The sequence below is a fragment of the Pieris napi genome, chromosome 20, assembly GCF_905475465.1.
Source record: "Pieris napi chromosome 20, ilPieNapi1.2, whole genome shotgun sequence".
Taxonomy (NCBI): domain Eukaryota; kingdom Metazoa; phylum Arthropoda; class Insecta; order Lepidoptera; family Pieridae; genus Pieris; species Pieris napi.
In genome coordinates this window covers 1340401-1361726 of record NC_062253.1, presented here as the reverse complement: position 1 = coordinate 1361726, position 21326 = coordinate 1340401, and the positions used below count along the sequence as shown (strand labels likewise).

The following is a 21326-nucleotide window of genomic DNA, read 5'->3' as shown; positions in this document are numbered from 1 at the left end:
TCAACTATCACAAAAAAAAAGAATTTTAAAATTAGAAATGGCAATTCCTGTTAAATCTCCCGCAGCCACAGATTAGAGATAATTATTATAAATTACAGAATATGCCATCCAATACAAAAAAAGTGAAAAATGGCAACTCCTGTCAAATATTGCGTATCCACAGATTAGTGATCATTATGAAAAAAAAAGAGTAAAACAGTTGTGAAGTTGGCAACACCTGATAAACCGCAGCCACAGATTAGAGTCGAATTTGTCAACGAAACCTTCTCGGTGATGTAATCTTCATGGTGTCACGAATGTTAAATTTTGATATATATTCAAATTGCGTAATAGAGAAATAAATAAAAGACAACAATGTTGATACTTTCATACATTCAAAATTTATACAATTTCATTATTCTAGTCTACTATTTATCTATTTCAATGCTGATTAGTTTTATACTTGTGAGGAAATCTTTTGGGAAACCCTTGATTGTTTTTACTGAAAATAATATGGTATAGGACATAATTTATTTTTAGAAAAATATGATTGAATTGGCAATTCTAATTATTCCAAACTAAAATTTGTATTATTTTTCAGTCAAAACTATACAATTTAAGATACCTAACTATATTTATAATTTAGATTTTATAACTAGGACTTTGACGCCAAAACATTTGTGAACTTATAGAATTTTGTAGTCTATGGAATGAAACTATAGTAGTGACTATAATCTATACATAGTATTGTCTATGATTTTTATGCACCACGTTAGTTTGTCACATACTGTATGACTTTAACCCAGAGATGGATTCCTGAGAAAAAGTTAATGAACAATCAATTTTATATATCCAAAAATATGTCATAATATTCCGAGTCTTATACAGAACTATTCTGGAGTATAGTCTATGTGAAACAGTGTATAGAATTTTTAAACTATGGTAAAAGCACAGATTACAAACCTAATTACGTCACTTATGTTCGAAATTTGAAGATTCACTTTATAAAGTTTTTATTTAAAATTCAAAAATCCCTATCTCCTAAAGTACTCATAACACTCACGAAATCCATGTCAGGCCTCCGTTTCTCTTTCCGTCTCTTCTTGACTCTCTTTCTGGCTATCAGTCGGGATTACCTCCTTCTGCACTTCTTGGATTACTTTCGGTTCTTGGATTATTTCTTTTGTTTCTTGGATTATTTCTTTTGGTTCTTGGACTATTTCTTTCTTCTCTTCCGTTTTGGAATCTGTAGATATTGAGCTGGAAGTCAAACTGTTCGGCTGAGAGGAATCCTTACTTTGAGGCTCTTGACTCTTCTCCTTGTCTTTCGCATCTGAAATACAATATAATGCATATATAAGTTTCACATAGTACTTTAACAACGAAATCCGTCTAATTGCGTTCTATTAATGAAGGTATCTTTGCGTCTCTTTCTGTCATATTGTGTTTACGCTACGATAAAAAGAGACACACCTAATGATACAACTGATTTAGTTTTTATAAAATAAGGTTAGTGTTCAAACTTTACTTTAGAAATCTAAAAATACATCTATACCAGTATTTTCCACTCTTTTGTGCCATGCCCCCCTAGGTAACATACATAATATTTAATATAAAAAAAAAATCCCTTAAGAAACTTAATTGATACGTTTTAGGAAGAAATTCCCAAAAAAAATCTAATAATCAAATTGCCTCAGAGGGGCATGGGCCTCACGTTGAGAAACACTGATCTATACTAATATGAGGAAAGATTTTGTATGTTTGTAAGTTACTCAAAATTACTTGACCGATTTTAAAAATTCTTTACTAATGCTACATAATCTCTGACGTCTATTTTATGTGACGCGTCTTCGTATACAGTAGGGAAAATCTATCGGATTTTTTTGAAGTTATACTTCTTTAGGCGCGTTATAAAAAATTGATGAGAGTGCAATTTTACGATGCGCGCGCACCGTGACACAAAATTAACAGAATGAAGTTGCCCACGGAAGATGCCACGGCATTGGACATAATTTAAAAACATCATTCGAATAATAATAGAATTTATGTTACACTTAATGTTAGAGAATAATAATAAATATTTATTTATTTAATTTTTCAAATGTAAACTGAACTTTATTGACTATAATGACTCCTTTTCCAGTCTTTGATTATTTAATTGTAATTAATTATTTGCATGCAATCAAAAACTATTTTTATTAATGCCAAAGAAGTATAACTTCTTACGCGCGTACGTAAGTACACGCTTAAGTACTGTACTAATTACTTAGAGATCCAAACTAATTTTTGAACTCGAACCACAGCTCCTATTTAACAAAATACATTGACGTAAGGGAGCACTAAGTAATAAGTATTCTTTCTCTAAGACGTCAATCAATCTTAATTTAAGTTCCAATAACATATGATTTAGATTATATTCTTCTTTGAAGTAAATAAATTAAAAAAAGGGTGCGTGTACTTATGTACGCGCGTAAGAAGTTATACTTCTTTGGCATAATTAAGAATAGTTTTTGATTGCATGCAAATAATTAATTACAATTAAATAAAGTCTGGAAAAGGAGTCATTATAGTCGATAAAGTTCAGTTTACATTTGAAAAATTAAATAAATAAATATTTATTATTATTCTCTTACATTAAGTGTAACATAAATTCTATTATTATTCGAATGTTGTTTTTAAATTATGTCCAATGCCGTAGCATCTTCCGTGGGCAACTTCATTCTGTTAAATTCGTGTCACGGTGCGCGCGCATCGTAAAATTTCACTCTCATCAATTTTTCCTAACGCGCCTAAAGAAGTATAACTTCAAAAAAAAGCATTGATAAATTTGAAAATAAAATACTTAGTCGCATCACATAACTTTAGCGTGTAAAATTTACATACATACTTCTCACTTAGGTGTAACAAACTACATTTAAATAATACTAACACAACTAAAATAGAAAACTTGGTAAAACTTATGGTTGTTCCTTTACAATCGGGAATTGATCCATGCGAGGTATACCCTCTTCCATAGACCTAGGGGAAATGGGAATGGGGAAAAGGGTTTAATAGGACAAACTGAATCACTCATCTACAGAACCCTATTATTTTTAGTGATCATATTACCTATAAAAATCGTTATCTACTATATAAAAATAAGTCGGGTTTTCCTTCCTGACGCAATAACTACAGAACGCACGAACCGATTTCCACGGTTTTGCATTCGTTGGAAAGGTCTCGGGCTCCATGAGGTTTATAGCAAAAAATTTCTATAGGAAATAAATCTAAAGAAATCTTTCTATAAAAAAATAAATATAGGAAAAATTTCAACAGAAAAGCGGGATCACCAAACGAAATGTTACATAAAACGATGCCATCTGGTGGCGAAACGGAGTCCGCCGAGTTTGCTAGTTTAATATAAAAGTTATATATTGAAGATTTAAATACTCAAAATATAATTTCGAAAAGCCAAAACGATATTCATGAAATTGGTGAACAAAAATCTCGTCGATTTCCTTTACGTACTTTTTCTTGAGAAAATCTATTAAATTTAAAAAAAAAGTTCTTACCATGAGTGGCTGGCCAAGGTTTTCTGACAAACATATTCTCCACTATGCGGTCGATGTTATCTTTTTCCGAATTCGGGGGCCTGAAAATACATTCAATATTTATTTTAGCTATATAGGCGAGACAGTCAATCGAGAAGACAGCCTTTTTCTGCCAAATACATATATAGACAGCACTTTTACTAACGAAACACACACAGAGAAACATAGACATAAAATTTATTACTAACAAAAACACAAAAATAACAATAAAAAAGAAAAAAATAATGAGATATAAATAAAAATGTTTTTTCCTTTTCCCGGTTCGGTTCGTTTCAAGTGTGTGTTTCAAAAAAAGAAAAATAACAAAAACTATGGAAAGCAAAAAAAAAAGAAATAAGTAAGGTTAAGTATGTAATAAGTTATTATTATTACTTAAGATGTCATGTGGAACATGGTTTAATGGTTGCAGCTCCTTACAAACGTGTAAAAAAAAAACATGGCGATTAAAAAGAGTGGCGGAGAGTTTATTGCCAGTCTCTTCCGTTCTACACGTTTGATTTGAGAACTGGCACTAAATGTAAAATTAGAAGCATTGATATGTATTTCTTTACTGACAAGTCATAAGTGTACAATGTGTTACCTACATGATTAAATGATTTTTGAATTTTAATGTGTGTATGAAAATTTTTACCCGCAGTTTGGTTTTCTTATACTGTTTATATTTTTGTTATTTTATTGCGCTTCAGGAGTTTTGAGCTTAGCAACATATTTTGTGATTAATTATTATTTATTTAGATATGGCACTCATAATGGCACTACAATTTAGGTCTGGGCCTCAAATTTTCTTATCTGATCATAATTATTTTAATATCCAAGTGATCAGCGTTATGTGCCTGAGTCATGTCGACTTTTTGGGTCTACGACGGGTACACCAAGAATTGAACCTACGACCTCAGATATGAGTTGGTGTAACCAGTAGACCACCACTGCTCTACTGTCTACATTTGAAATGCTAAGTAAAATTGTTGGTACCTTTCGGGAATAGCAGGCCTGACGATGGGAATGGCTGCGGTGGGTCTCCTCTGGGGTCTGGGCGGCTGCTCTTGCTCGGCACAGGTGTAGTACGTCAGGCCGGCTGGGGCTGGCTGAAGAAATAAAAAAAAAAAAAACACTTAAATATCTTAAAAGGACAAATTCGCAGTTTTTTCCTTTTTATATAATATTAATATCATTTCCAACAGAATTAATACAAGCAAAATCGCAAGGCAAAAACTGATGTTGTCCTACCGCCGCCCATGGATACTCAAAATCAAAAGGCTCGCGAATGCGTTGCCGGCCTATTAAGAATAAGAATTCTAAGAATTTTTAGACTTACATAATTGTGGTGCGGATACATTTGATGAGGCGGATATTGCGGTGGCTGATACATCGCTCCGCCGTACACCGCCCCGCTACCGCTTTGCTGAAATTCCAGCGATTTTTTATTAAAACCTTTACACACATATAGATTTTGAAGTTATCGCAGCGTTTGGGATCATGGGTTCGATTTCCGACGAAACAATGATGGAGGTATTAACAGATGGCTACTTGTCATTAAAAAAAAACAAACAGACAAACACAAAAACCTCTGTCCCATGACCAATGGGTTATAAACAAAAATACTTAATGAAAATGGTTGTCTGTAAAGTCGGTTTACGGACGATAGTTTAACGTGACAACGTCATAACAAAACATTGATGAAATGATTGCATACTTAAGTCTTCGAGTGGAAGAGAGATAGATGCGGCGCAAGCGTACAATGAGCGTAATGGGACATTGAGCGTACCGTGACAATGAGCGTAACGGGACAATGAGTAATGCTTTTCCGTGCGTATAGCACCGAATTATTCACATTAAATTTACAATTTACCTGCATGTACTGTGCGGGCATCATAGCGGGGGGCGCATATGCTTGTGGCGCTTGTATTTGACCTGAAATTTTTCATTATTAATTGATACCACAATTTTCTGAGTAATAATTAAACCCAATATTCTAACTTACTTTTTTAATTATCTGTAATAAGATACAATTAACATTACGATTTAGTCTAACTTTAGAAAAATAAGTAATTAGGTCTAACCTAATTAACTAATAATAATATTTAAGATAAGAAAGTGTCCAAACACTACTTACAGTGCCTTTTCTTGGCCGGTAAAAGCGTCGCTGTCATGGATATAAGTATAGCCAGTAAAGTGAACAAAAAAGTGCGTACGTACAAAGTACACATGTCAGAGGTGAAACTTCTTTGGCAAACTAATTTTTAACTATTGTACATATTTGTTCAAATAACTTTAGATTTCCGAGAATTAAAGGGAGGGAAAAAGGAAGATATGTTAAGAATTTAATTGTCATTAAAATATTAAAAGTGTCAAAAATTAGTAAAAAATTTAAATCTCGCTCCATGGCTATTTGCTTCATGGTACGTTCACCCTTTCTCACTCTCTCAATCGATCTCAATCGCTCTCCCTTTTCTTCGACAAAAACGCTGCACATCTTCGTGACGTTCCGTAAAACTTTTACCCTCATGCGCCTAAAGAAGTTTACTTCAAAAATTAACCGTTATAAGGGGAATAATTTGAAGTCATGCACTAATAACAGGCTAACTTAATAATTTATTGAAATGTTTGTATAAAACAATGAATTATCTAGAAAATACAGTTCTAGGTGACACAAACTTAGGAACAACTGATATAATAGATTTTGTTACTGTTAATAAATATCGTTTAAAATAACTAGCAAGTTTCGTTCACTAATTAAAACCCACTAAACAATGCAAGGAATGAAAATAAATACATTTAAGGTGTATTTGAGAGTTAACTGACAATGTCAGTCTGACATTTCAAAATAGCGACGTTAGTACCAATTCCAGCCACCTACCAAGAAAAGTATGTGACACTGTCATTGATATACAAAAAACCCAAGATGCACAGTCTCGAATAAAAGTAACGCTCGAAAGTGTCCCGAAACACTATTTCTGTCCCTTTCTATAACAGTATGTCTATATTTTCAGCGTTAAATGAAAATTATAAATAATGGAGATAGAATTCCGGGAGTTACTTTTTTATTCGAAATTTCCTCCTCTGCAAAATCAAAATCAAAATTGCTTAAATGTTAATATTTTTCGAGTTATTAACAAAAAATGAAATATCACTTTTTTTTCATCTTATTTTGTTCATAACAATTGCAATTTTTAACCTGCACCAAAATCCTTCAAAAAAAATTTTTCTAGAGGTGATTCCGAATCGAATGAGCCATCGCTCATATTTTTAGGACCTTTATCTCTATTTTTCACGTTTTTGAACTTGCTGACTAGACTAATAGTATGGGGAGGACATTCTGTTCTTGTGTTGTATTTTTTTAACTTAGAATAAAATGTGCAATTATTTTTCATTCGACGACATCAGCGACATTGCCTAGAAAATATATCGTACGGGAAATAAAAACATAATCAAACGATTATATCGACAGATAAAATACTGAGAACAGCTAAGTGTCATCAAGGCAGTGTGTCACGTGTTTCTGCGAGATTATATAGATTAGAATCACGCATAATCACTTCTTATGATGTGATGATTAGATCAGCCTTCGTTCGTGGGCTCCAAGTTTAATGATTTTAGCTTTAATTAAAAATAAATATAGTTTAAAAAAACTATAAAACACGCGTGGGTTGCTCGATAGACGAAAAATATGGCACAGAGCGCCCCACGCTTTTTCACAATAATACCAGTATTTTTTGTTCATTACCATTTTCAGCCTAAATTAGGAATTATTTTTCACTTTTTAGTTTGATGTGCTTTAAAAGCGTGTTTTTTAGTTTTTTTAAACTATATTTATTTTCCACTTTTTAGTCCTAGCAGCAATACGTGTTGTCTCAATTTAATCGTATTGCTTTGTGGACTTAAAAAAAAATTCATTGTTTTTTCGAGATAAACCTATGAAATTATTATATTGTCGCTGATTCTTTATAAGTGTACAAAGTTTGAATTAAATCTGTCCGTTTAAAGTGGGTCAAAATCGAGTTCGAAGGAGTCGGTTACATACATACATACAGGTGAAGCTAATATAAAGCGTGTAATCCTTACCAATATTGTGTGGCTGCGGCATATTGTGCATGGCGTGATGGGCGTGGGGCACCATCGGCTGCTGTTCCATGAGGCCCAGACGAACTTGCTGGAAAACAACAGCCAAGATTTAACACATGTAGTAAAAAAACGGACGTGTATATTTTTGTTTAAATAACTGTTAGTTAGTCGTATTTTAGAACGTCAATCAAACTCGAATCTATTTTTAAGAGCTGTCAAAACGTTTTTTTTTATTTTTGTCGTACGCTCGATTCCCGGTAAAAACGATATTTTAAATAAAACAATTAGAAAATTCGTGTCAAGTCACAATCTCGTCATGAGCGCTGTCAAATGTGTCAAACTTATAGAAAAAACGTTTTGACAGCCCTTCAAACTAGATTTAAGTTCTATTGATAACCTTTTCTAATGCACATTAAAAATTAGATTTTTTTAACGGGATTCAAAACATACCTGCTGAGCGAGCGGTTGATTGGGTACCGGCTGATGAGGCGGAGATGGCCCGTGCCCTGGTTGGTTAGCATTCGCGTTACGTAACTGCGGCTAAAATTTAACAACTCAATATTAATAAAACCTAAAAAAAACACTATTGTATATTGATCCCACCACTCTCCCATACCTCACTGTGGGAACAACAGACCTTCAAAATAGTTGGATTGAGATATTACCTGATGTACAATTTGTTGTGAATGCATTTGAGTGGCCGGACTGCCTTGATGTTGAGTATTATTTTGATTAGCGCCCGGTGCAAACTCTGGAACATTGAGTAAACCGTAAAAATGAGATCAATAAAAATACGTAGTCAACGTACGTTAACGCGCACGTATTAGCAAACGTGTACGTTTAGGTTTACTGAGATAATACGTGGCAGTAATAGCAAAGCAAAAGGTCATCATCTCAATTATAATTACCGGCCTACCAGACTCGTAATCGTGCTTTGTTTCACGTTCCTCACATCACAACCACCTATGCAAATCAGTTTTGTATCGAGCAGCTCGGACATACAACGACCATTATTTAAACCTTGACTTGTTTAAGCTATCGCGGAATATGGTTAAAAGGAGAATTAGGAATATCCATATCCCAAAATCACCTGCATCATGAGCAGTGGCGTAACTATACCATCTGGGGCCCGTGGCAAATTCTTTTGATGGGGCCCTATCAGTAAAAATCGTTACGTTCTACTCAGTTTAATATTAACTTCGACATTTTCAGCGTACTCAATTACACGTTGTATATGCCCCACTAATGGCCGTAGGCCTCCTCTCTTAGGCGAGAGGGAATGGTCTGTAGTCACCACGATTGGAGACTTCACATTCATCCATACAACATAACATCTCTTGGGCCCTCTTGGGTTAGGGGCCCGTGGCATTTTGCCAGCCCTGCCACCCTATTGTTATGCCACTGATCATGAGCTCCCCACACAACATCACGTAATACCCTCACTTTTACACCATCACAACAGTCGAATTAGGTATTACATATTTCATTTAATATTTTTTAATGATGTTTTCCTTTCGTAAATGATTGAACCTTTTATATATATACTAGCTGACCTGGCTAACTTCGTTCCGCCCTACAACCTTATAATATCGTTGTTACTTTAATTTAACTTATTTTAGGATTTCATTAATGTTAAATATTACATTAATACAACTCTTTTGCAAATACAGAAATGTTTTACTGCTTGCCATTGCGAAAGAAGAATGGCAGTTTTACTCATTAGGCATCTTCTCTCTAGCGTCAATATGGCGATACTGCATGTTAAGCACTTTCTGATATCCAACATCTTTTGATCAGGATCAAAGCATCGTTATGCATCTCCTCATTCACCTCAAGATCGGAATTTCTTGAACTGACACGAATTCGACGTAAAATGATGCGTAGTTTTGTCAACAGATGGCACCATATGGTTTTTGCATACATATTCGATAACTTATCCGATATTTTACTTGCTTACTTAAGCTTACTTTGCTTATTCTGCTATTCGGGACGGAAACCATTCCAACAAATCAAAAACCATGGCCATCGGTCCAGCCGTTCTCGAGTTATAAGTGTTGTAACAAACACGACTTTCTTTTATATATATATATATATATATATATATATATATATATATAAACATATATGCATTCCATGCTATATCTTTAGTATTATTGTTCTATATAATTTATGTTAGCTGTAGGATTACGTCATAAATAAATAAATATTCCGAGAATTTCGTGATAAAGATGATCTTTAAATCAGACTGTTCTTATTAATACAATATATAAATTTCCCTTACCACCATGATGCCTAAACTGGTTCTGTTGATTCTGTTGTTGATTTGATTGATTTTGCTGTTGATTTTGAGGCGAATACGGTTCAGCCAACGGCCGTTGTCGTAGACTACTGTACCGTTTGCTGCCGCCACGATTTTCACCTGAAAAATAAAAATTAAATTCAATATTTCCGATAGTCTATAAAAAAATATGGTTAAAATAAGGTTCTAATTTTATCTGCAACATTAAAAAAAATAACAAAAACATTTATATACCTATAATTAATCTTGCAACGACCGATTGACAGTTATACAACACACAACGAAAACAAAATAATACATATACTTGAACATAAATTATATATATATATTTTTTTTTTAAAAAGACAATTCACACCAATTGACCTAGTCCCACGCTAAGCTGGTGAAGCTTGTGTTATGGGTACTAGGCAACGGATATACATACATATTATAGATAGATAGACATATAAATACATATTTAAACACCCAAGACCTAAGAACAACACCAAATGCTCATCACATCGATGTTCGCCTCAGCCGGGGATCGAACCCGGGACCCATGGATTCGCAGTCAGGGGTACTAACCACTAGACCAATGAGTATATAACACACTAATCTATAATATTGTCAGTCATAAAGGCACCAACTGTGGTATTTGTAAGCGAATCAATTAATTGTTTTATAAAAGAGTAATAAATAGGCTCTGGGAATTTTATTTAATTACTTGTTCATAAAGACCAAAAATATTACACTATAATAAGAGACTTCATAATAACAAGAGCGTAAAATTCACATAAAAAATATTTTCAATAAATTAATTTTACATCTTTAGTATAAGTGAATTTAACATATACAAAAATACAAACATATATATTCGGTAGTGAGCTCAATTTTAAACTTTTATTAAGTTCCTATTTCGTACATAATTCGCTGTTTTGCTGGTAATTGTATATTTTTTTTTACATTTATGTTTACCTAAATTGTCAAACATTTTAAAAAATAGTTCGTAACATTACGATATGTAGTATTAAGTATGATGTGGTAAATTTAATAATAAACAAAAAACACCTACCCTTGGATTAGCTTTCACTTTTCTATGATTTTTTAGATATATTGTATATTTCTAGACTTTTTTTTCTTAAGTACTACATACTTGTAAGAACATTCAGTAGGTATTTCTTTTTTTTACCATTCTAGGGTTGCCTGGAAATCACTTATTAACGGCCGTGTAATGTAACCTCCTTTTTTATGTTTAAGGTAAATAAATACTTCAAAATAATAAAACTTCTCACCTGTCCCCTGTTGGTTTTGAGCCGGTTTCTGTTGCGATTGTTTCGTGGCGTTACTTTGCGCATTCTGTGAAACAACACACAAACTATACAAGACATAAACTATCGTTTAAACTACTCATGTTCTTTTCTTTATTCTCCGCTAGAATACCACCCTCGATTAAAAAAATAATAATATGTGTGCAATTCAATTCAAAGTGAAACCTTCAAAAACAATTTTTTTAATATATATGTAAATTAGACTTTTTTCACTATCTAAATGTAGTATTGTATCGAAATGTAAAATTTTCTTTATGTTTTAATGTTAAATTTTAATTTATAAGTTCAATATCAATCTTTAATTTGGTAAAAACTGTAATATTGAAAGTTTGAAATTCGTTGAAATGAAAATGCGACAGTAAAAAGAGACAAACACATAAATTAACTAAACATTTAATTAAGTGTAGTAAGAAGTTTTCACTTCAAAAAGTTTCTATAATTAAATTTTGCACATCTATGTTTTTTAATTCAGAAAATGATTAAATACACACTAATTTAAAGTTTATACACTGTATAATGCTTCCCATCTCATTTTCTCTCACGTTAAATCTTATGAACTTATGTGTCTGTCTCTTTTTACCGTCGCTTTCTCGTTCAACGACTTTCAAATCACAACGATTCTAAAGAAGTTTCACTTCAAAAATTGGTCAATCGTAACGTGTTTTTTTTATAAATTTCTTAATATCGACTCTTGTGGTGCGGTACCTTATTTTACACATACTATTCTAAGAAGTTTCCTAATACATAGATATATATATATATATATATATATACAGTCAACATCTGTTATAACGACATCGAAGGGACTACTCATATTTGGTCGTAAAAACCGATAGTCGTAACAGTCGATGACGTTGTTATTAAGTACCTAATACAATAGAATTCAGCCCGGACCTTTGATTTTGGTCAATATAACCGGTATGTTGGTCTAAACGATGTCGTCGTAAACGGTTTTGACTGTATTTCTATTCCTATTCCTAGGCTCATGGGGGGCCCTTTGTCTCACCTCCCCTACGCTCTTGTTGCCTTAACCGACGTATTCTATTGCAGAAATCAAAAACGATGGCACCAGAGGTGTGTTCCAATTACAATGAATGAAACTTGGTAAACCCAAAGTTTTATCATGTATCTCTGTAACGGTGCATAGATACTATGTGTATGTTGTATATTGTACGGGATTAAGTTGAAAGTATATTCATCTTCTATTATTTATTACCTGCTAGAAAACAAAAAAAACAAAAACAAAAGACGGAACGACGAGCGCTTCGTTTGACCGTGATTTATGTTAATGAATATAAGTTATATATATGAAAATAGCTTTCTAACGATAAAAATATTAAATCTAAGTATACAAAAAATTGTGTGCGTGTGTGTATGTGATCGGGTGTCCGTTTACACTTTGTCTTTGAGTATGGTTGATGATATAAGTTAGTTTTCATTTTCATCTCAAAGTTATGCCAATAAAATCAATAATGAAATTCAAAAAATAAATTTAAAGATCAAATAAATAATTTAAATATCAGAAAATAAAATTCAAATTCAAAAATTTATGTTAAAAAGCAAAAAGTATATTATTTAAAAAACATTTTTTTTTTAATTTTATATAAATGTATTTTCTTCGTTAAGTTATGTAATAAAAAAATAGCAAATACCTGTGTTGGGACTGGTTTCCTCTTAGCAAGATCCGTGGACACCGGCGCCTGCTGTCCAATAGTCGCATTCACTTTACGTAACGGTTGACTGTTTTGACTGCAACCAAAGTTAAAAATCATCAATAATTTATTCAGTGATAATTTTCTAATTTCGCTTGGGAGTTTGTTGTAAAAACGAATACAAATTCCATATAATATAATAGTGATTTTGATTTTTACACGCTTTATATTAGCTTCACCTGTATGTATGTATGTACGTAACCGACTCCTTCGGACTCGATTTTGACCCACTTTTAACGGAAAGATTTAATTCAAACTTTGCGCACCTGTCAAAGATCGATGACAATGCAATAATCCGAAAAAAAAATGAACAAAATTTAACTAAAAAATTAAAATTAAAAAAAAATTAAAAAAAAAACAAAACAAACTTTTAAAGCACATCAAAATAAAAAGTGGAAAAAAAATCCTAATTTAGGCTGAAAATGGTAATGAACAAAAAATACTGGTATTATTGTGAAAAAGCGTGGGGCGCTCGATAGAAGAAAAATATGGCACAGAGCGCCCCACGCAGCCTAAATTAGGAATTATTTTTCACTTTTTAGTTTGATGTGCTTTAAAAGCGTGTTTTTTAGTTTTTTTTAAACTATTATTTATTTTTGTTACTTACTTGTTATTAATAACAGTGGTTATGGTAAGGTTCTCCAACGGCGGCATCTTCTCTTTGTTTGACGGGTTAGCCTTGGCCACAGGATTGGGTCTAGATTTGGCCTTTATGGACGCGTTTCGTCTTAAGGAACCATTCTCTGAAGAATCGTTTGAGGCCGGTTGGGATTTTGAACGCGGCCTTGGGACACGAGGTTTTCGTCTGAAATATGTTATATATTAAAATAATAATGAAGAAATAAACGCCTATGTATTGCTGAAATAATAGTTATTTCGCAAAAGTTCTTCTAAACAATTTTAATCTAATTCCTTTAAAATCCAAAATGTTCTAACAAAAAATATTCTATTACAATTAAAATGACAAGCCAAAACTCGATTTTCCAGACTGTAAACTCTTAATATTTAAATTTTAAAAAAAACTTTAGTTTACACATAACAGATAATTAACAATCTAAAGAATCTAATCTTTTAAACATAAGTGGGTAACACTAAAAATGTTTAGAACTGGCCAGTTAGAAACATTGCTAATGAAATATTTTTTGAATTTCAATTTTAGAACTCTTTGGTAACCTAATGTAGTATATTGCATTCATTTGTCATTTGTTTTTGTGAATTGGCGGCAAATCTTAAAAATACATTTCGGTCAATGATTTATTATGACTTTCGTTGTGGGCTTACTCAACAACAAAGCTATGATAGGCTGCGATTAGCATTTATTCCCAAGAACTAAAGATAAAATTCAAGGTATTCGCTTTACGAGCCCTGAAGACGCGGTGAAAGCATACGAAAATGCCATAGACGAGACCCCTAAGGAAGAACGGGCCCACTGCTTTTTTCAGTGGTTCCATCGAATGCGACGATGTGTAGAGAGAAACGGAGATTACTTCGAAAAACAATAAAAGTATTGGCAACTTTCTACATTAAGCCGTTTTTCATTTTCTAAACATTTTCAGAGTTACCTAGGTAATATAAATTTTATATTTAAAAGATGGATCTTTAGATTGTTGATTATCTGTTACAAATATATCAAGAATTCTATTATGATATCCCAAAATGAGCTATTTAACAAGATTTTAAATGATTATTTATTAGTGACTACAGAACCTACATAAATTGTTATCTATAATTCTAAAATATTAATATTAAAAAAAATCACCGTGACCACGCACGCTGTAAAGACGCGAAACGTCGGTTAAAATTATGAAAAATAATTGTAAATACATAACTTCAATCCGGTAAAGAATTTATTATAAATCTGTGAAAGTTATATCAATAAAAGACAATATTAAAATCGGTTAAGTTATTTAGAAGTCCATAGCGGACAAACAGCGTGACGCGTAATTTATATATATTAAGATTATACCGATATATCGATTTTAGTCACAAATATATTTTCTTCACTTACCCAGGCTTATTAACAGCGTTCAGTTCAGGGAAATCAGACGGACTGGGCGGTTTCTTATGGGCTGCCTGCATCGCTTGCCTCTTGTATGCCTCCTCATCTTCCCACGTACGGGTATACTTATTCGGTCCGCGTCTGAAAATACATTTATTATACACACGTTTCTCCGATAAAAAATTGCAATCATGCAGTCATGCAATGGCTAATAATAATTCACGTATTCACGCGCGGCCGGTGCAGCCGGTACGTGTTAGAGTGAGACAGACTTTATAGGAAATAAATACCAAAGAAAAAGAACTACTTAAATAAAAAATAAATAAATAATTATAATTGCATAAGTTGATTAATAATGCTACGCAACAGCTGTACCGCAGCTGTCTCCGAGTGCCACACTTTTTTTTTTATACACTGGAGTGGGTGATCCGAAACATAATCGTCGTATAGAATTTTGACTATATGTCAAAATTCTATAGACTGGGTTCACACGGCATTGTCCTACACGTTGTCTTTGTATTCGTTTCTTTAACGTCATTTCATTCGATTTGCTTGACAAGTCCGTTGAGTATTCGTTTGAACGTATACACGGTGTACGATATTTTGCAGTACAAACGCCGTGTGAATGAGTCTATGTAAAATACATGTGCCACTATTTATTCGTTAAGACGTATGCCTACTGCAAAAAAACGTGCAGGACAATGCCGTGTGAACCTGGCCTTAGCTGGCACTAAAAGTCAAGATTTAGGAGTGAACGTATTGGAATTGAATATTGTTTATAGAAAAGTATTTTGCCTTGTCTTGAGCCTTGCGCTTTTGTTCTTGCTTGCGTGCTTGAATAGTAAATTGAGGCACGAAGTTGAAATCGATTGATAAAGGAATGTAAAACCAAATATGAAACCATGTATATGATAGACGTCGAGGCGATACGGGAGGAATTTCGTTCTCGACCTGAAGTTAGCAGAAGAAACGGTAACATACGGACGGCTTCATGTGTTGTTATACATTCTTACTACGAACTGCTTATAAGCTTTCTTTGAACGTAATTTAAGATTTTTGAATCTCTACTCTCTAAGCGTGAAAAGCATTTAAATAATCTAGAAGCGGCTATATTATATGTTGTCTTAAAAGATTCAGACGGCGTAAAGCGATTATTGCACTTGTCTCTTTCCATAATATCGTGAACTCAATTTGACAGAAAGAGACAAATGAGCAAAAGCGTGTGAATTGAGTTTTTTGGATAAGATTTCGTGTCCAGACTTGCAAAGAATTAGGACTAGACTTTAGTCTAGACTCTAGACTATGAATATTATTTTTAGTGTGCAATACTAATAAAGCAGTATAAAAACTAATTATTTATTTATTTGCCAGATTAGACATGCAAGCGTTCCACTAACCGCCACCTCCTATAGCTTTGTACGCAAAAATGAAAAATAACGTTATATTTCTCGCAAGTTAGCAAGATTCGTAGGATTATCTCAATTTAACACGTTAATATATACAAAATACAGTTATCCCCCATATAACGCGATGGAGGACCGCGTTACAGGAAATCGCGTTAATAATGCTATTGAATTTTATAATAACACAATTGAAACATGTGCGGTAAAACGTACACAAAACTAAATGGACTTGAAAAATTATTATAAATTTCACACTACAGAAATATAACAAGAGAAATCTCCGCATTTTAGGTGGGGAAACACCGCGTTATATGGGGTACGAAAAATGCGTTATAGGGGGATTACTGTATATACGACATAAGGGTAAGATTAAAAAACGAGAGCGCAAATTATGAATTACGTCAAAATCTAATACATTTTGACAGCATTTTGACAGGTGTCACTGTCTTAACTTTCATATGTCTATTTGTACTGTAACTGGATATTTCATTTTGTACATAATTTTTAAGAAGATTGCGAAGACGAGAGACAAATGGAAGAATTTTGATTAATTTTGAATATAATAAAGGTAATGTAATCCTTATTTTAGTAGCAATTTTTTTCTTCTAATCTATAATACCACAATATGTTCTTGCGTATGTATGTATGCTTACCCATAACGTCTATTACGTCTTGCGTGAGGCGGAGCGTCCTCATTGCGAATATCATATCCATATATCGATACCAGCTCATCCCTCGATTTTGGCATCTGAAATAGTTAAATCTCATTTTAATGTACTCAATTATTGTAGTAGCTGACCCGGCAAACATCGTTTTGCCATGTATATTATTTCTAGGAAACTTTTTTGTAGTTCAATAAAAATAACTATGATAAACAAATAGGGGTTGATTGTAGCGGGGTGAACATTAAGGGTTGTATGTATATCTGTATGTTGTATCATAAAAAAATAAAAACAAAAAAAATTGTCTAAAAATTTTTGGGGTGGACATCCCTTATCACTTTAAGGTTTGAAAGATAGATAGTAGCCGATTCTCAGACTTACTAATATTCATTTAAAAACTCATAAGAATCGGTAGAGCCGTATCGGAGGAGTATGGGAACGAACATTGTGACACGAGAATTTTATATATATAGAGTATCTAAAATCTATAGGTACGGTTTCTGGGATTTTAAAAAGCCACAAAAGTTCCCAATCACAATATATTTCAATAGCCATTTAATTTGAAAGTTCAATAAGTATATTACCTGTTCATTTTCATTAAATTTGTCGTGAGACCATTTATTTACTGTTTCGGATTTGCGAGGCGCTCGGCGTCTTTCAGCAGCCGGCTCAGAGCCTTCCTTCTTCTCGGAGGCTGTTTCTGATGTCGTGTTGCTTGATTCTTCACCGCTGTGAATGTATTGAGTGATCCAATTATATTAATAGTTTGGAAAATCCAAAAGTTCACGCCTCATAGCGGTCATTCACATTTAAAAAAAAATCATTCGTTTACATTTTTTTTTTTACTTCTTACTACTTAATATAATAAAAAAAATATAGTGGCGCCATAACTCTAAGGTGAGGAAAAAATATACTAAAATTCGTATTTTAGTTTTTTACAAATTATAATTAAACGACAGTACTTAGAACGCTAATTAAATAGGATATAAAATATCAGCCCAGGGTATAACTTTATATAATAAGAAAAAAAGTATTCTGGTACGATAAATTTTTCGACCAATTTCTCTGCCACATACATGGATCCATAAACACAGACTGACGGACGTCCAAGAATGATTGATTTTAATGTTATTATTTACTATGTTAAACAACATAATTGTTCATAAAAAATACCATATGTGCTTGATAGATTATTTAACTCGATTTTAGTGCACTCATATTATCCTGTAAGTGTTATATTAGTGAGAAAAAAGTCATTCAAGTTTCGAAAGACTGGGTTTTTTGAAATGTCGAGAGTAGAGCACTGCGAGGCGTGCAATAGTATAGTACCCATCTCTTTTCAACACAGAGTAAACACTATTTGACAGAAAGAGACGTTTTGTATGGTAAGTCTGAATATTAAAACACTAATTTTTGGACAATAATTTAAATATCTCGTTATTTACCCAGAGTTTTAGGATAATAATTATTTGTTGTTGATAGTCACAGAATCAATGCCTTAAGACATCGAGAAATATATAAGAAAAAAATATATCTATACAACAGGGGGTGGTGATGTTAGGTGATACTTCCGCCCATGGGCACTCACATTTAATAATTGGTACATTATTTTCTGGGAGGATCCTAACTGAAATTCTCTATATAGAAATTATACATTCTTAATTAAGTTTGTTTCGTTCTGTACCAATGGGTTTTTAAGATGACCAAACATCGAAATCAGAATAAATTAAGTGTCAATTGTCCCTATGAATGTGTATTCAAAAACTTCTACATACAAGATGTTGAGATGAAGAGATTTCCTCTTTTAAAATAATGATTAAATCATGAACTATATTTAAATAACCATTCTATATTCAAAGTTAAATTGTTGAATTAATTACATTAGCTTACATGCACAGCTCAAAGGTAGATCGAGTAATATAACAATGGCTGTCTTTATTTGAAATCCAAAAGACAATGTTAATTGAATATTTAAAACAAAGAAACCTCTGTCCAGTCTATTTAAAAATAATATCTCTGTAAAGTTAACTATAAAAACTTATCAAACATTGCAGCTACTTCGCAGTAACAAGTAAAAACTTATATTGTATTTGATTTAACAATTCGTCAACTCAATAAAGAAGCAAATGAAAGTAGAAAATATATGAATAAGGAAGTTTCAATTTCAATGAATATTGCAAGCTGGTCCCAATTGTAGAGGAAAAAAATGGTAGGAAAATACACCAGCGTTAAGCCAACGTGCCAAATTTTAATGTGAATTTTAGGATCTTAGGGCTGTAGGGATTTCTTAATTGCTTTAAAATCGTCACGATTTGTATCACTGAAGTATAGTAATATAAGATAGGTAAATTCAATATAAGTTTTTTACCGCAGATGTATCTGCAATGTTCTGTAAGGTTCGATACTTAACTCTACAATGATATTTTTTTCAAATAGTCTAGACAGAGGATTTCTAACCGTTTTCTGAATTTGAAACCGACAGTAAATTTATAACTAGGCTAGAAGTTCTAATACATCGGAACCATTCAAGTGGAAACGGAAAAAGTAACTTTCTACATAATAATATTGAATTACCTACACGTGAATGAGCAGACGGGTCGACGTACGCGAAAATATATATGTATAGGTTAATTCGGTAATTGTTCCATTGATGTACACAGGCTAATTAAATATTTCAATTGGCCCCCTTATCCCAAGTGAGTTCAGAGATTTTAGTAGGAAGATAATAAAATTCCATGTTTTATTTAAGTGTGTGTGTTTATGCTCTGTGTAAGGCTATTCTCAGTGTGAGTAGTTATTAAAAATCAATGTAATAGTTTAAGTAATAAAAAGTGATATACCCTTAAATAAATAAAATGTAATAAATAAACTAGAATTTTTATTGTTATTATTGTTACACCACTCTTTTTACAAGCATCAGACAATAAAATAAAGCAAATGATTTATTTATTAATCGTAAAAGGAGTTGAAAGTTTTGTTTAAAACCTGTTTGTATGACCTAGATATTAATTGCATTGAAGTTCAGTATTAAATATGTTTTCAAAATTTAATTTTGTTTATATTATTCATCATGATTGTTGATTCATAGTCACATTCACTCCAAAACATAAAATATTAATGACAATTGTATCACTATTAAAACTAATAGAAAATCCCAATTTTAATAAATTGATGTGAGATGAGATGTAAGAGACATAAGAGAATTCTGTAAAATATTACCTAAGCTACCAATTTTCAAAATTTAAATATTACCTGGCCGCTGTTCGGTCATCATGCTCATAAAATGTGCCCCGTTTAGGAATGTACTGCGGATTACTTCGGTCCTCATCATCATCTACACGCTTCTCAGATTCCTGAAAATATTAGATAAATATATAGAGTTTAACAATTCTTAAATAATAATATACAACTTGGTGCAGTTATTTTACAACAATAAGAAGCGAGCTGCTAGCTTTAAATAATGGTAGCACTGATATAAAACCATTGACTATAAACTAAAATTACCTGTGCTTCTGGATCTCTGTCAGAATGTTCAGCATCACTACCTTGGGAATCATAATCCGATTGTTGAGCAGCATCCTGAAAATCGTTAGCTACTTTCAACAATTGCATTTTAACTACACTGGCAATAATTAGCGAACTAAGGCTTAGCCTAAACACTGGTGAACGGTATTGACCTCAATCCAGAGAAATGGTCAAATGAGCATACCGACACGCGAGCGCGGGAGAAAGTACGCGACCGTAATACTTTTAGTGACTAAACGAAAGTTCATTGCATAAATTGCAAGCGTTTAACTTACGTTTCCAGAATTATTTTGCTCGATTTCTTGCGAGGCATCCGAGTATTCACCCGAATCATCCTGCTCACGTCTTCGAGCCACGGACGTCATTTCGCCGCCCTCGAGATTTACTTGTAAGACTTCCAGATTGAAGCCTTTGCCACACGATTTGTGAACAAATTATAGACCTCTGTTTTTTTACTCACCACCTGGGTCAAACCAATATGAAAGAATGTCAAATGCGAACTGAAATAAACAAGAAAATGTAGCGGCCATAAAAAATTGGTTCCTATTTACGAAGTTGTTGTAATAACATAGACGCGTTTACAAATTTGAAAAATTTACTTTTTATTAAATAAGTGTGTTTAATAAAAGGTATTGTCTATGAAATACAAGTTCAAATTTAAAAAAAATACCTTTTCGATTATGAATTCCAGATTTTGATTGATATTTGAAATTTACGATTATTATTAGCAATATGCGTTTCTGGCGTGAAATGAAGTGTAAAATATTGAATGAATTACACGACAACAG

At 32.7% G+C, this 21326-nt stretch overlaps 1 protein-coding gene across 1 annotated transcript; it reads right to left on the bottom strand.

Annotated features, from left to right (window-relative positions):
- Positions 1 to 355: 355 nt before the first annotated feature.
- LOC125059509 (protein CASC3-like) lies at positions 356 to 21323 on the bottom strand. The gene is made up of 19 exons (XM_047663957.1): positions 21209 to 21323; positions 20814 to 21038; positions 20518 to 20592; positions 20266 to 20366; positions 17598 to 17742; positions 17005 to 17099; positions 14958 to 15089; positions 13557 to 13754; positions 12890 to 12986; positions 11202 to 11265; positions 9913 to 10050; positions 8297 to 8382; positions 8082 to 8171; positions 7632 to 7719; positions 5419 to 5480; positions 4885 to 4971; positions 4542 to 4654; positions 3531 to 3610; positions 356 to 1312 (listed from the first exon to the last, which is right to left on the bottom strand). Exons 2-19 carry the CDS (start codon positions 20901 to 20903, stop codon positions 1053 to 1055), a joined length of 2001 nt encoding a protein of 666 aa, XP_047519913.1. The 5' UTR covers positions 20904 to 21038; positions 21209 to 21323; the 3' UTR covers positions 356 to 1052.
- Between the last annotated feature and the right edge of the window lie 3 nt (positions 21324 to 21326).